General features: G+C 39.1%; 1 protein-coding gene across 1 annotated transcript in view; it reads left to right on the plus strand.

Moving 5' to 3' along the window:
- Window positions 1-17073, plus strand: part of ak5 (adenylate kinase 5) — a 102982-nt gene that overhangs the window by 19271 nt on the left and 66638 nt on the right. The window contains exon 6 of the mRNA XM_040015506.1: window positions 14870-15061. Within this exon, the coding sequence (XP_039871440.1) occupies window positions 14870-15061 (192 nt within the window). The remainder of the gene's footprint in view (window positions 1-14869; window positions 15062-17073) is intronic.

Genomic DNA, 17073 nt, shown 5'->3' on the forward strand with positions numbered 1-17073 from the left:
CAAATGCTGTAGTCTGATTATTGCACTCCACGTGATAGAATTATGGGAGGCTAGTTGGCATTAGTTATTTTTCTCAGGTCCAGTTTATTGGTGCTTCCTTTTCCTGCCTTTCTGCCTCTCTCCAGTTTTATGAAATTCTTGCTGAGAGGCAGAGTTCAATGTTAAAGAGATCAGTTTTTAAAGGTACTGATTGAACTAATTTGTGTAATTTTTATTTTCTCTTTGATTATTAAAACAGTAAAAAGAAAAAAAAAACATTCAAAATACAACCAGTCAGTGTTTCTACAGTGTCTGCCTTTTTGCTTGTCCCCCACCTAGTGTTTGATATTTGACATGATCACAGACCTCAAGTTCACACCAGGCCCTATCAAGCTTCTGATCAGCTATTTACCATTTTGCTGTCCTGCCACTGTTCAATGTTCTTCAAATGAACAGGTAACAGCTCACTGAGCAGGAACTCTGAAGACGTTCTGACTGGCAGACTGGTTCATGGTCTCTGCATTATCAAGCATCTGACCAAAGTAGGAAGTTGATGATGTTTTTTTGGCTTTATCTTCTAGAAACTGCAGTACTTAAAGAAGGAATTTTTATGGGAAGTCACAAAATGCTTTGAAAAGCCATCCATCCATCTTCTTCCACTTATCCAATTCTGGCACTGGAGTCTATCCCAGGGTGAGGCAGGGTATACCCTACAGAGGTTACCAGTTTATTGCAAACACATAGAGACAGACAACCATTCATAATCACATTCACACCTACATCCAACTTACAATAATCAACTAACCTGACCCTACGCTCTCTAAACTGCATCCAAAGTACCCGGAGAGAACCCACACACACACACAGGGAGACACCAGACTGGATTCGAACCCAGAACCTTCTTGCTTGTGAGGCTTACAGCCACACCACCATGCTGTTCCCTTTTTGAAAACATCAGGGTTGATATGAAGATGATAAATAGTACAAATATTCTGGAAACATGGACGCTGGGATACAGCTTGTGTATGCTTTTTTTTCCTCTGAGCTTCTAATGGAAAGTCCGGCTCTACAGCTGAGTGGCCAATTGTGTGTCACAAAACAGTCGATTGCTTTTAGTGGGACTAATGCTCTCAATCCCTATCAAACTCACTTAAGATTTATCAGCTTTTTAATAAGCGCTGAGTGACTTTTAGAGCCGTTTAGGGCCTTTTGAGGTCAGTAGAAGATAATCCTGACCTTGTAATGTCAGCAATTTTAGCTGCATTACAGGGAACAAGACGGAAGGACAGCAGACTTTCAAGTCCTACTTGGAAAGGATTAACATTTCAAGAAGACATTTTACAAAAAAAAGACTGATTAAAGTCTCACCTTGTCACCACCAAGTCAGTATATCATACAAGAATATTATATGTTAATTTTTCATGTATTTTATTACTTTGTTGGGTCATAAAACATGAGAAAAACACCAAACACAAGATCCTGCAGCTTCATGTCACGTTCTATTATTATTCTGTTTCAGATCGATGATGGTTCAGCTGGACTCTGAATGCAATACTTATTGTGAACTTTGGTTTATGTAGATTGATTCGGAACAGGCGAGACCAGATTTGCAATTCCTGCTCATTTATTTTACAGTATTATTACAAAAAGATTGCATATAATTGCCAGCTTGACTCCATTCAGTAGGAAACTGACTAATGATAGACTGATTTCAACTTAATGCCGTTTTATTGCTGTGTTGATGCATGATGCAAGTTATGCGATCAACAGATCAATAAGTTGACCTTGAAGTCCTTGGTGGATGTAAGGCAAATTTTAATGGATTGTTAGCATGACCTCGCTCTACTCATCTACAAACTTTTATCAGAATTACTTTAAAACTTTTCAAGCTATCGTGTCAACAGTTACACACACCCACACATGCAAACACTACCAAAAACATTACCTCCTTCTCAAAGGTTATGTTTTTATTGGATGTACCATGAAGATACTCAATGCACCTGAACACCACTTTTAATTAAAAAAAACTTTTTGGCCTTTCTATCAAACATTTTACTGCAAATTTAATACATAAGGCAACCTTTTTTTTTCTTGTTGGTGCTGGAAATATTTTTTGACAATTTATGGAAAAACTGTGAGGTCTGAACAATTCTCACAGTGTGATTTGTTATTTGTCCAGCCACAACTCTGCTGTACCTTTGGACATAAGATTGCACCAAAAGGTGTTTCACCAGGTTTGATGATCAGTGCAGCAGCAAGTGCCTCAATCAATGACAGCATGTGCTGTCGGTGTGTCACGTAAGGAAGCTGTGATGCAGCCTGTGAATATTCTGTAACTATCAAACAGCGTTAGTACTCTCTGCAAAACTGCAGCTCCACTGTGGCACAGAATGGTTGATTAAATTTGTGCTTTTTGGGCTCCTGCAGGGAAAACCAGATGGGACTCTTTTGAAAGCGCCACTTACTGAAAGATAGTGTGGAGCTTTATCTCGTCATCTTTCCAGTCAACACATCCAAATGGCTTGTCATTGTAGACAGCCACAGCCAGTCATGTGGCTCTACAGAGGCTGTTCTCTTCAGTTAGGGTAACAAATGGTCCAAAAGACCATTTCTGTCTCTGGCACTATGTTTTCCTATTGCCTTTTTTTTGTATGCAGACACGCAAGGAAACGTGCTTCATAAACACTGAAATATGCAAAATTGTATTTACATGTACAGTGAAATAAACAGGCAAATGCATAAAACTGCAAAGAGGTCAAAGCATGAAAGTGCATGAACGCACATGGTTGTGACACACAACAAATGTGCATTAGCACATGAGTGCATGCAAAAAGATATAACCTATAAATACAGAAGAAAGAGATAACCATACTTAATATATGAAAACATGCTTACATGAAGTCGAGCACAAACCAAAACATCTTTTATTTTGCCATCCCAGACGTCACCGTTTCTGTTTTCGGTTGCATGGCATTAGTCACAGTGTGCTACCGACTCAGTTAAAAACAAGTTTAACACGATCACTGTCACTCTGAGTGTCAAACCTACAGACAATTAGCAGTTCAAGCTGCCGCTCTCCTCGGCTTCAGAATGAGAATCGTCTTTGTTTAGCTGCCTCTGGTCCCACGCTTGGGCTGCACTGTATTATTTGTTGAGCTGACACAGACTTGTGAATCTTGTGAAACATCTAATAAAAAGCATTTCATTTAAAAGATAATACTGAACTTGTATTCACCAAACACACCCTGACATGACTCAAGCAAGTCTGATCATGTCTCTGGAAGTATAAATATGCAGCTTTCTATTGTTAAATCAACTTACAGGTAAACGGATATGATATATCAATGCTGAGTTTACTACCCGAGCTTCACACTCAGTTATAAAACTACCTCATAGTCAGCAAATTTGAATAAAAACCATGATATAAAATACTATGAAGTGTATGAACAGACTAGTTAATTATACCACTGAGTACTCTAATTTTTCTGTACTGTCTTTGGTTTATTTGGGAAACTTACTGTAGTTTAGTTATACATGATGTTATGATACTTTAAAATAGCTCATTAGGAATTAGTTAGAAAATGCTCTGTATATACATCTATATACAAATCATCACTGCTTACATATATACTAATCTTCAACTGTGTATTTTTGCTACTCATCAGCGATAAATGAATTAGGTCGGCCATGGCGCTCTTTAAATTCCTTAGTAACGACTGTAATATAAAAAGTGATCCACAGCTTTTTCTTTCTGCAGCCAGCTGTGCAGAAAGTATCGTAGAAGCATCTTAGATGCTTTAAATATGCACCAGTCAGCCACAACTTTGAAACTGTCCTGGTCGACGCATGGAGACAGGACCTGGGTAGATGCTAAATCAGATTGGGATCTGGCAAGTTTCAAGGCTGTGTCAAAGCTTTGAGCTCTTTGTGGATTTCTGCACTGTTTCAAGATGTATTTCCCCACTGGGGGAGACTGTGGGGTGAGGAACTCGTCTGGGGTATACGGTATGTGAAAGTAAATTTCAAACAAATGCCAGAACCCAAGGTTTCTCAGCAGAGCGTTGTAGTGAGATAGTGTTATTCATTGCACTATTTTATATTACTTTAATTTCGTTCAGGTCACAGATTAACATACAGTTTAGTTTTGTTTTATACATTTAACTTTAACCTGAAAGTCCCTTAAGATCTTTTTCTTTTTTTTATCACAAGAGAACAACATTTCCACAGTTATAATAAGATGATTTTCCAAGTATGCCAGATTTATTGAACAACAAGTATTCAGGCATTGTGAGGGGTTTCTGTGGGCCCATCACAGTAACCACTGTGGATATGTAACCCACTCGAATGTCTTTGTTATATCCTCTTGCCACTCTGGTTTTTGTACCCTCTCTCCCTGTTGTTGTGAAGAGGCCAAGTTTGGGTGTAATAATAGCTCATAATGAGGTTGCTGTCGTCTCCCCGGTCCGCTGCGCCTGACAGCAGATTCCACTCAGTACGTGCTCCCTGTCTGAAAGCTGCCTGAGGAAACAAAACACATAAACAAGAGGATACATGTGGCTGGCTCGTGCAGAGAATCAGTGCTAACCAGGCAACACCCACACAATCACATACTCCTCCCTTCTTTGATACACCTCAAAGCTGAGCTATAAGTGTGTTTCCAGCTGTTCCAAACATGGAGCAGATCACATCTGCTAATGTGTAAACAATTCAATAAACTCACAGTCACTGGCTAACTCATCTATGTTGCTACACATTTGTGTGTTAATAGGCATTTTCACATTCATGGCCCGGAAGTCGTATAAATCACCGCTTTTCATAAGCAGCAGTCTCTGAAATTCAGTTAAGCTGATTCAATTTTTTTTTATTGTCAGAATGTTATTTAAGTGTCATTTAAAATAGCTTACGGCGGTTTGTAAAGGGGCACTGCTGTTAGATCAGGACTAGAGAAAGTTTACTGGATGTTACATAAGGTAGATATCCATGCAGCTTTGTTTATAAGTGTGTCTTAGCAACCGCTCAGAAACAGTTCATAAAGTCATTAATGATTGGATGTGAGCTGATGACCACCTAGATATTAATGCAAGCATGCGGCAGGCCTGGGGTTTACAATAACCAGTATTTGTTTTAAGGCTTGAAGCTTTTATTGTTATGATCAGCGACCAGACTACAAGCCAATTCAATTAACTTCTCAACTGCATTTAAGGTGTTTCTATTTTTCTTAAAGATTTAAATATAGCTGATTGTACTACAAGGCTGCCCAAGAATTCTATAGTCCACTTTTCAAGAGTAAAATTTCTTAGTATTTCATTTGAATCCTATTTAACACTTATTAGCAGGTGTCTATTAGTGCAGTGGATCTGTATGGTCTATGGATGGACTCCACCCACTTCTCTAAATCTAGTCTCTTCTTGCCAGTAGGGATGTTTCACTAGCAAGAACCCCAACCCAAAATATGAATGATACTCATTTATTGATGAGCTACAGGAGAGGCATGGCAGAGGTCTAACTGAAAATCTGTAGTGGCTCCCAGCCTGGCAAATTTCCCGATATGTCTCAGAGAGGCTGACAAAAAGGGGAAAAGTGAAGGAAGGGTGAGGCATACAAATGAGAACAAATGGGTTTGTGATGCAATGAGTTTACAGGAATTAATGTTTGAGGTTTGGTGCACTCTGGTTTGTTTCCCCTTGACTCTAAAGAGAATGATAGTCTATAAAATGAACCAATGTTATTTAGTTAGATCATAGATCAACAAGCTGACAGACTGAATAGACGTCTCTTTGCAACCAGAGGAGTCACCGCCTTCTGACTTAAAAAGAATGCAGGTTTACGGCACTTCTGACTTCACTTTTCAGACATGGAACCTTTTTATGTTAAACAATGAATCATATTTCCTCGAAGGTGTTCCTTTAGGTCTACCCTTCTGTGGACTGTTTATGGGATCAACTCGAGGATGTCATTTTTTATACATTACAACTTTTTACACTGAAAGAAAAAAATAATGGTGCTTTTCATCAGAATCAGAACACACTATTAATCCGGAAGGAAATTATGTGGTTACAGTTGCTCCAAGACAATAAGTACAGCAACAAACTGAATTAAATAAAAAAATATATTTCAAAATTACAAAATATAAGAAATAGCTCTAATATATACAAACAGCTCACTTATAAATATCCAGAATATTACAAAGATTAAATATACATTATTGACATTTTACTCTAAACTGTAAATCTATGCATTAGATGGGGGAGTTGTACAGGGAGATGGCCACAGGCAAGAATGATTTCCTGTGTCGTTCAGTGGTGCATTTGACTTAAGGGAGTCCAGTTCCATCCCCACAACATTAGTGAAAACTTCTTAAGCCAGCAGGTCTCTGTCCAATGGCTGAAGTCTGTGGTGTAGAGGGTGAAGAGGAAAGGGGAGAGGACGGTCCCTTGTGGTGCCTCTATGTTGCTGATCACCTTTATCAGACACACAATGTTGAAGACACACAAATTGTGGTCTTCCTGTCAGGTAATCAACAATCCAAGACACAAGAAAGGCATCCACCTGCATCGCTGTCAGCTTATCACCCAGGAGTGTTGGCCTGATGGTATGAATGCACTGGAAAAGTCAAAAAACGTGACCCTCACAGTGCTCGCCAGCTTCCCCAGATGGTCGTAGACACGATTGAGCAGCTCCAAGACGGGGCTGGTAAGTGAACTGAAGGGGATCCTGATGTGACCTGACAATAGGTCAGAGTTGGATAAGGATGAGTCTTTCCAAGGTCTTCATGAGATGGGAAGTCAGTGCCACAGGTCTGTAATCCTGGGAGACACTGGGACGTGGCGTCTTTGGTGCAGGATACTGCATGGATTTTTTTCTTTTTTTCTAAATCAACAAATATATAGCTGAGTTTCCAGTTGCCTTTTCAGCATCTTTACATAACTTATTTGGCATCATTCAGCGGTCACATCAGAGCACAATGTAACTCACATGTCATGTGCAGCAGTTAACTATGACATCTGGGAGCAGCAGGCAGTTTGTAGCCAGTTTGTTGGAAGTGTTTAAGCTGTGTGTGAGTAGATGCACACACTGAAGTGTTTCAGTTAAACTTCAGTTTAGATTGCAAAAACCTCATATTAATAAGAGTAATATTGGATGATGTTTAAGCATATTTGGATACTATTGCTATATTATTATTCTTGAGTTGATCCTACCTTGGGTTCCCAGCATTCTGCTTTGCTTAAAAGCAAGAATGTAAATATTATTTTTAATGCTCTAAATTAATAAATGGAAACATCCATGATAGTTTCTGTGTAATAAGCAGTAAATAGCTGGAAAATGCAAAACCGCCAGTTTCTATTTACCATGTAATAACCTATTAAAGCAAACTTTAATGTTTGACAATTACCTGGAAATACCTGTGGTATTTCTGTGTATTCTGGTTTGCTTTTAAGCAAAGCAGAATGCTGGGAACCTAATGTAGGAATTATTCAAACAATATAATATAGTACTACTATCCAAATATGCCAAACACAGAGAGAGAGGGAACCATTCACACTCACACTAATCACTTATTAACCTAACCCCACTAACGTCTTTGGACTCTGGGAGGAAGAAAGTGGAATTTAGTACCTTCTTACTATGAGGCAACAGTGTTAACCTGCTTCTTTTTTTTGTTGCATGGGGCAGCACGGTAGGGCACCAATGCCCTACCGTGCTGCCCCATGCAACAACAAAAAGAAGCACTTTGTCAGACACTTTCCAGATGGTGTTGTAAAGTACTAACAGTAGTTTTGAGGCGTCACGATGCGGCTCAACTTGTTTTACATTACAGTGCAGTACCACCTAATGTGGTAGTACTCCATGCGGCTGAACGTCCCATGATGTCCTTTGTATATGAATGTCCGAAGAAATATTTTGAAAGATGATCAGAAAACCTAGAAAACTCAAGACCACTTTAAAAAATTGCAAAAAAGATGCTACCTAAGACTTCTACATATAGACATGGGCAAAACGTGGACAATATATGAAGGAGTATTTTGTATGGTAAAAGATGTACATAGGTATTATATTATTTAGTTAAACCATGACATCTAATTATTAACTGTTTATTTTATCTCAAAGATTACAAAATAGATATCCCCAAATTATTTCTTTTTATCTCAAGAACAATTCAAAATCCGGATCTGTCAGCTGCGAACGTCTGCTGGATATCTTCACAATCGAGTGGCTAAAATTGTTTTTTATTTGTTACATTCTTCCCTTAAAGAATATTTTCCCTCTGCCAGTTCTATACAGCTACACCTAAAACTGCTGTAAAAGACTTATGCAAGCCGTCGTATCATGCTGTTGCTAAACGTCCCTGTGAGGCTGCTGAAGATTCGAAACTCTTTATAATCATTAGCAGCACAGCACTTCTAGACCAAGAGGGCTTAAAAAGAGAGAAGAGAGGAAAAAGGTTTACTTGCTGAAAGAGACTGCTGTGATTAAAGTTACGCACTCAGTTACAAAGTCACAGAGAGCCTGGAGACTCCAGCAGTTTGGATTGGTGAGGCAGGTAGTTTTAGCTCACAGACACAGATATTGATAAAATGACTGCCTAACAAACAATTTAACCCAGTGAGAGTTGTTGACAGCAAGGATTTACATGAATGTTGTGTGAAAAATATGAACCAATAGTAGAGGTGAGTGTGTTTACATGGACATGGCTATTTCGGGAGTCAAATACAGGATATGGTCTAGGACTAAAAAAACACACGTCTCTTAAGATAAACAAAGAGCTGTTTAGTTATCACTCTTTCTGTGCTTGATACTGTAATCGTACGCCTGAAACTGTGTACTTGATCGATGATTCGCCAATCTGATATCATCTTTTACCCTCTCTTAAAAAACTCAACTCGCAATAGTAGATTTTTTTGGACACTGAGGTTCACAAACTAAGCCTATTAAGGTTATACGAATTGTCTGAAGCAATCCATATAGCGCCCCTCCCTTCGAGACCATCTTCCCCTTACGATGGATTTTAATTGGCTGCCACTCATAAACAGAAGGTTGGAACAGCAGGTGGGAGGGGCTTCTGCACTAAACAGCAGTGGGGAAACGACTGTCTGAAACCTTATGTTTAAAGCAGCCTGAAGTCTGAGCTCTTGGTTTACAGGGATTATCTGCACAAACACTGATCTCGTTATTTGAGACAGTGCACACGTTTAATATGAGTATCTGTAAACTTTGATTACGTTTGATCTGGTTGTAAAGAGACCTTCAAAGAGATAAAATTGACTCTGATACTTTCAGACAGGCTCAGTGCTGCTTTGAGCTTCATATTCTGAAAGGTTCAGCACTTTATTTTCAGATCCCACATTGCCTGGGAGCCTGTGAGCTTGGGGACAACTGAGTGATCCTCTGAGGGCCTGCAGCATCCATTTTCATTACTCACCCCATGCTGCTACTTTGCCCTTTTCAGCATCACAGCAGCCATTTATGGGCAATTCCTCTGGGCCACCACAGCAATCCTGTTCTCTTTATAGCTGCCCAGAGAGACCATCTATCCCTTCATCGCCCCATCAAGCCATTTAGCAAATACTCCTATTGAGTATGAAAGTGCCAGTCTCTTTATTTGCCACTGTCAGTTGGCTAGGAGAGGTCCCTAAATCCTAAACACACACATCTACCTATTTATCAGCTTTGGTTTGAAATAGTCATGGAACATCAATCACAATTTTGGGCGTCTACCGTAAGTCTCTGATTGTTTATCGATCAGTTTCCTGCATGAATCTTGTCTCGTAAATCCATACTCATCCATCATACCGGGTATTTAAAAAGTGCAAAAAGAGCAGCAGCTACACTGCAGTAAGTGCTCGTTCTTATAAAAACAACAGAGAGAAACTCAACTTTCTGCTCTGAGAATAATTAATTTCTGCGTATTACAAATGCGCATTTCTTTATCTTCCTCCTCCTGCAAGACAGAGACTTCCCTGGTCTAAGGGGAAGTAAAAGAAAAAAAAACTAACAGTAACGTTATGTAATTGTTCTTTTAGCAAGCTTACACCGCTCTCTTCATCCGCAGCAAGAAAAAAAAAATCAATTTGTTTTCTGTGAATTTCCATCTAGACACATAACCACTGTGAATATGCAAGATAAGTGGGTGGGTGACATTTACGGAATCTGCACAGGTTACAGTTAAAGACTGAAGTTTCTTCTTTGTTGGCATTATAGTTTTCTGTGTGACTCTGGGACAAAATCAAAGAATACGATTTTCAAAAGGAATCTCACTGCTGGTTATGAACCAGGTTAATGGTTGCAGAAATCATCTTTTAAATAAAAGCACAAGTACTTTTGACAGCTTTCTGTTTTATCCCAGTAACAGATTGATTAGTTGAACTCTTTGTTTATCGTCTATTAAAAAAATCTTAACTAAAAGTCTCCAATGTTTGATATTTCATGGGTCTCAAGAATTAGATTTTGCTGCCATTATTGGTTTTGTATACACTCATCTGTGTACGATGACCTGCAAAAATTCAAATTAAGCATGAGAATGAGGAAGAAATGTAAATAAATGACTTTGAATGTGGTTGCTGGTGCTGGACAGGCTGGTCTGAGCATTTCACAAACTGCTGATACACCGGACACAACCATGTCTGGGGTTTACAGAGGATGGTCTGATAAAGAGCAGCAGTTCTCTGTGTAGAATAGCATCTCTGAACTTGTAGTTAGTCAAACTTTTAAGCAGATGGACTGCAGCAGCAGAAGACCACACCTTGTTCTACTCTTATCAGCTAACAGGAAACTCACACAGTTTCAGCAAAACTAGACAACAAAAACCTAAAAACAAGGCCTGGTCTGTTAAGTCTTGATTTTACAAAGCTCAGTTCATCTCAAGATAGTTTCTTAAATATGACAATGAGTTCACTGTACTCAAATGGACTCCATAGTCACCAAATCTCAGTCAATTCAGTATTATTTTTACAGCACCAAATCATAATAACAGTTGCCTCAAGGTGCTTTAAATTATACTCAGTCCAGTACATTCTAATAAGGTGTACTAAAGTGCCCAATTTGTAAATATAATGGAGGGTGTTTCAAACACACATGCAGTAATTCGAATTTTGTAACTCTTGATTGGACATGAGACGTTTAAAGACAACCATAATGTTCTTAGTTGGCATAATTTATTGTGCTTTATAGACCAATTATCCAATGAATCAAGGAAATAACTGCAAGACTCAGTATAACAATAAAAATTAATGTTAACTGAGGTTCAGCAGAATATACTCAATGAAAAATTAAAGGATTAGCCCATTATGCAATTAGTTAAATAAAAGGAAATGAAACTGCAACTATCTTCAATTCATCATTTTTAAAGAAAATAAAATGCCAGCTTTAGTGTTCCTGGAAAATCTTTTGGGTTTTTACTTGAGATTCTGTTGGACAGCTTCCTCGTTTTAGTGACTTTTATAGACCGAGTGATTCAGCTGCAATCGGTTGCCATCCTCCAGTTTCTACAGTATATATGGTGACATTTATTTAAACTATGCAGTCTTGTTCTATTCATTTAGACAGGTTAGAAAGCTCCTGGAGACGTCAAAGATTTAAAATTTGTTCCTCTCCATGAGAGATGCAGGGCGGATGGAGAGGAAACCACCCGAGAACAATTGGGTCTCTACAGACAGATGGAGACGCCTGATAGTCTACAGCTACATATGTTTAGAAAGGAAGAGGAGAATGAAATTAACTCAAGGCAGCCAAGTTCACTCTGGACTGGAGCCCATATTCAACTGTTTCTTTGTGTAAGGCAGTATTATGTGAAAAAGTATGAAACAAGATTTTTCATTTAAATGAATCAGTTTCTTATCTCAATAAACCAGAAACAAAACCTAATAAAATGGCACACAAATCCAATCACAACAAACAAACAAAAATCCTTAAATGCTAAAACCATTTGTTAGCATACAGCAGCAGTCTTATGTACCTTCTGTGATAGATATTAACTTTCCATTGCAGCACAACAGGAAGCTGCGTCAATTGCGACCATCGTTTTTTTCAAAACCTTTTTTTTTTTTTTGGATTTTGTTGTTGTTTTCCCTTCAATCGAGTGCATTTAGCAGAACATCCCTAAAAGGTTATTAGCAGTGATGTTTGGCACAGCCATCAGGTCAGCATCAGCCTGCTTATGCACCTTATTTAGGACTCTGTATGAGTGTGTGTTTGAAAGAAAGCCTCCACATGCTTCCTGGCCTTGAAGCAAAACAGATAGATTCACTTACTGAACTGCCGGCATTAAGACAGCCTGACATGATGTCTTTTTACTCCAGTCTGACGTGAGGACAACCATTTTAATAAAGATCTATCTAAAACTTTCTTGTAGCAAACAGCGGCTATAAGACTCGAGCCTGAGGCGCACTGCCGGAGTGGCATGTGCCTCGATAAGCATCGTCGTTCAGACTATTTTTAGTTCTCTGGCATTGTGCCAGATAAAATGCAGACTCTGGAGTGTTCATCAAGTCCATTTCATCAAAGTGAAACACAAGCTGGAGGAAACTAACTTATAAACTGCTGTGCAGGCTTTATATAGTGCAAGGTTCCCACTGGTGGTGGGTTGTCAGGTACAAGACGAGGAGGATATTTAGCGCTTCTGTGAGTCACACCTGAGGAGCTCAGAACTACCATAGAAACTAAATTGCCTGACTTTGATGATGCTTTACGTTATGCAGATAAAAGTATCCTTCAGTGATCTTTAAATGGCCGGCAGATACGGTATGTCTGCACTTGTTAGTTACACACTTTACAGGGTGGAGTAGCTGTTAAATGTGTTTTAGTCAGTACCTAACATTTTAGGCACTTAACTATAGAACTTTAACCTAATGAAGACTTAGTCTTCTTTTAAATAAGAAGACGCTCTGATGATTTCTTGTCAATGACAGCCACATTTTGTTATACTGTATGTTTAAACACTGCTTAAAAACACTTCACAGTATAACACAAAGTCAGTTAAGTTTTAGGGATAGTGATCTGTCCTGCTAGGAAGCAGAAAATATTGTGAATCCATTTTACCTGCTTTGCCAATGAAAGTGACACCAGGTACAAAAGCAAGGACATCCCCAAAAAGAGAATGGCTTTGGAGGGAGTGCAAAAGACCATTGCTTTCTCCTGACTGATATTTTTTCTAGTTTTTCTTGGTGCTACTGTCCTTGTCACTACTGATGGCATGAAAATGAAACAGTATCTGAAGCCCACAAGACAGTTTGGCTAGACGAAAGTACACAAGTTGCCTGCTGGATTTTATTTTGTAGGGCTTGAGTAGTGCTCCAAACCTTTGTGTGACAGTACATACTGTAGCTGCTCTGCCTGTGCAGCTTGAATGAGCGTTACCTTGCTGCTGTGTCTTCAGTGTACTTTCAATTGCACCAAAGCACATGAAATTGATCCATTATGGTTTATGCTTCCTAACTGTGTTATCCCTGAATTTTAACTGCTTAGTGTATTTAGGTCTTATGTACTCACGTGACAGTGCTTCATTGTTCTGGGCACATTGCAAATAGTCACCTGCAAGGACTATGAGGCAGGCATACTCATTACAATGAGCTGACCGACTGTACATAGTGACAACTGCAGCATTTTGAGCTAAAAAGATTAGCTCTGCTTACGCTCTCCTTTTTTGGTTGCAAGGTTTAAATGACACGAATTCAGTTGGCACACTAACCTTTCTTTTTCTATTACAAAACAAGTCATGAGCACCACAGACCACATCCTTTAAACTGAACGTTGAACTTTGCAATAATGATTTTTCTGATGACGTTTCTGTTTATGCACTGGCTGCTTGGATGTTCTGTAGCTGGGCTGTTGAGCCAGATAAATTAAAAGCCTGATAACCACAAAGAGAAGTTGAATGTGATCGTATTACTCCTTATTTGCAGTCTTATTTGTTGTCAATCATTAGAAACAGCATAAAACAATCTAAATCAAAGCATGATTTTGTCAAAAGACCACCTGCTGCCACCTACTTTTTTTAAAAATAAATTGAAAAATTCATGGATAACAACAATTATTATATTTAACCATTAACAAATATCGCTTCAATAAAAGGGCTTGTCCATACTGGCAGACTAACCATTAGAGAAACATAAAAAAATATTTTGGTAATTACTAATGGCATTAAAACACTCAGTGGTGATCTATATACGCAAATGTATGTAAGAGCAATCATAGTGTTGTTTACATATGGCTGATATGGGGTTATTTATCTTGAACTGTTAAATCCAAACGGGCTCCTGTCTACACACAGAACCACTGACATGATTATGAAAACTGCTGCTTGTTGGATTATATCTAAGTCCCTCAAAAAAGATGCTAATTTTTAGCTGAGTTTATCTATGATTTCATCCTCCTCTGTTTATTACACAAAAGCAATAATGCAAAGAAAAGCTTTCTGAGTGGCAGCTTAATGTGCTCATCTTCTTTTGAGGGGGGACAGTATTAACCTGTCTGAGTCATAATCCCACCTGTATTAAAAATGTGGCGTCGCTGGTGCAGCCGCAGGCTATTTTCTACGTGATAAGCTGAAATCCTCAAGGCAATGAATTCCAGTGGAATTCAAGTAGATTTAATTCAAAAGCAGGAAATATTTCTGTGTACACACACTATATATACCCACTGTATATATACTGTCTCTTCAGACCTTAGAAAGATCAGGTCTTTTATTTTTGAATGAGTTGCATTTTTATCATTTTGACCTGAGTGAACTGAATTTAAAAATGAGACTGACCTGAGTGGACCGCAGAGATTTGAAAGAGTCAGCACCTCTGAGGTTCCACAGGGTCAAATTATGGACATCACATATAAATGAAGACTTTTATGAGAGGTAAAGTATTTACAGTATTGGTTAATATATTCTCTTCTCTCCCGCTAGATCTGTACTCCTGACCTTGTGGTGTTCCTGGCCTGCACTAACCACCGTTTGAAGGAGAGGCTGCAGAAACGAGCCGAGCAGCAGGGACGGCCTGACGACAACCCCAAGGCCATTGAGCGCCGTCTGACCAACTTCAAACAAAACACCATTCCTCTGGTCAAATACTTCCAGGAAAGGGGACTTATTGTTACGGTAAGGCTGCCGAAAAACCCATTTTTAGAGAAATTACACTCATACAGCACTTCAAACCAAAGGATGTGGAGATCAGGGTGGTGGGTGGGTGAGCACGGCTTCCAGCTGGCACAGAATTGACATTCACATAATCATCCATCCATTCATTATTTTTCTTAACTCCTTACCCAGCCCCAGTTTCCACGAGAGTTGGAGCCTATCCCAGACACCGCACAGTGCTCTCACAGAGAGACGCAACCCTGTATGGTGACATCCACAACTACGGCCAATTTAGAATCACCAACGAACCTAAAATTGTTCGTTTTTTGTGGCAGTAAGTCACAGCTATGCCAAACCCACATAGAAGTGCAGATGGAGCCAGAACCATCCTCAAAAGTTAACCATTACATCACCTTGAATCACCTTGAAACCCTCTTGCTCAAGTGTCAAAAATAGATTATTATTATCATTATTATTATTATTTTACTCCCATCATACATTTTGGGGGACTTTTTTTTTACAGATTTTTGAAGAATGTTGAGCATGAGCTAGTAATTTCATTTATTTGTAATTTCAAAAGCACTCTAGCTATAAGGTGAAGGGGTTTTTATAACTGCAGTTTAATTGGTAGCCATTGGGTGATGGGTGACTAGCAGGTACACGTGCCTCAACAGGGCTGAGCAAATGCCATTTTTGTTCTAATGAGGCTGCTTGGTAAAAACTCTTTATAAGAGGACTTTATTAGTCCTCTTAAAAGAAATCCACCTGATATTTGTTAAAACAAAGTCTGTTAAGACAAAGTTGTTGAGACAGTGTGCACAAAATTAGAAATCTATTTAATAGCTGCAGAGATACAGTCTGAATGAAAGGCCTGACCATGCTTGGTAGGTCAGTGTTATCCTTCTGTCTGACGGGGCTTGCCTGGATGCATAGATGTAGGCCTGTGCATAGCAATTTTGTTAAAATGACCCAAGATCTTCATTGTCATTCTTACCACACTCACCACAGCAGGAGCGTGCATTCAAAGTCAAGTACGTTTCCAACCTGCGTCAGTTAGTTTCTGATTGTTTGGAGCTGAAATCCAGACTGCTGCTGTTGAAACAGAGATTTCAGTGTTAACTGGAGACCTCTGGGATATTCATCTGATTGTGCGGCTTGGTGCAAAGTGGCATTGAGTTACCCTTGGCATGTGTGAGTTGAGTGCAAATAGAGATATTGGCTCCTGCAGTCAGCAGCCCACTCTTCTGGTGGGAGTCTTATTGATCTGTCTGAGTGTCAGCTCAGTGTCGTCTTCTTTGTAGCAGAGGGAATACTGAATAACTTCTCTACTGTATTATTGCAAGAAAGAGACTTTATTTGCATTCGTATGGATTTGGATCTTTGTCTTGGGATGTCTTCAAATCAAATGCATACAATAACCTTTACTGGATTTTCATATCAACACTAAAAAGAAGGCTTATGTAACTTTTTCTTCCTGTCACCTCAGGTAACGGTGAAAACATCAGTGTCATTAAGGGGTTGGCTCTACACATATTCCCATTTAATTTGCTTGCTTTGTTCATTCATGTGTTATGTTTTTCCAGTTTCTTAGCATGCTATTTTTATGCTCTGCTTATTTTCTTTTTGTCTGGCCAGCTGTTCTGTCTCATCACACTTCTTGAATCTCATTTCTGATTCGGTGTTGCTTTTTCTCTCTTTTTCAATCGCCTCTACCTGCACTCAGCGAGCCTGTTTGTCAGAGAGATAACAGGCTTTTTGTTTGTTTGTTTCAAATCCAATAACCTGCATTTCTTTGGACTGTGGGGAGAGGGAAAGAAGAGCAGGTTTTAAAGTATTCATGACTTCTCAATTTTGCATCTTGTCGACCCCCTGTGTGCAGTGCGTTGTTGTGCTGCAGTCTTCTTGAAAAATGGTGGAAGACACATCACGTATAAGGTGTCATTAATACATCTGCAACGTGGATGAAATGGTATGGTTGCAAATCTGGCAAGTTTTTAATGCACTGTGCGCTGGCACCCATTCCAGTTCGCATC

Source organism: Simochromis diagramma, unplaced genomic scaffold (assembly GCF_900408965.1).
Source record: "Simochromis diagramma unplaced genomic scaffold, fSimDia1.1 OVJJ01000205.1, whole genome shotgun sequence".
NCBI lineage: Eukaryota > Metazoa > Chordata > Actinopteri > Cichliformes > Cichlidae > Simochromis > Simochromis diagramma.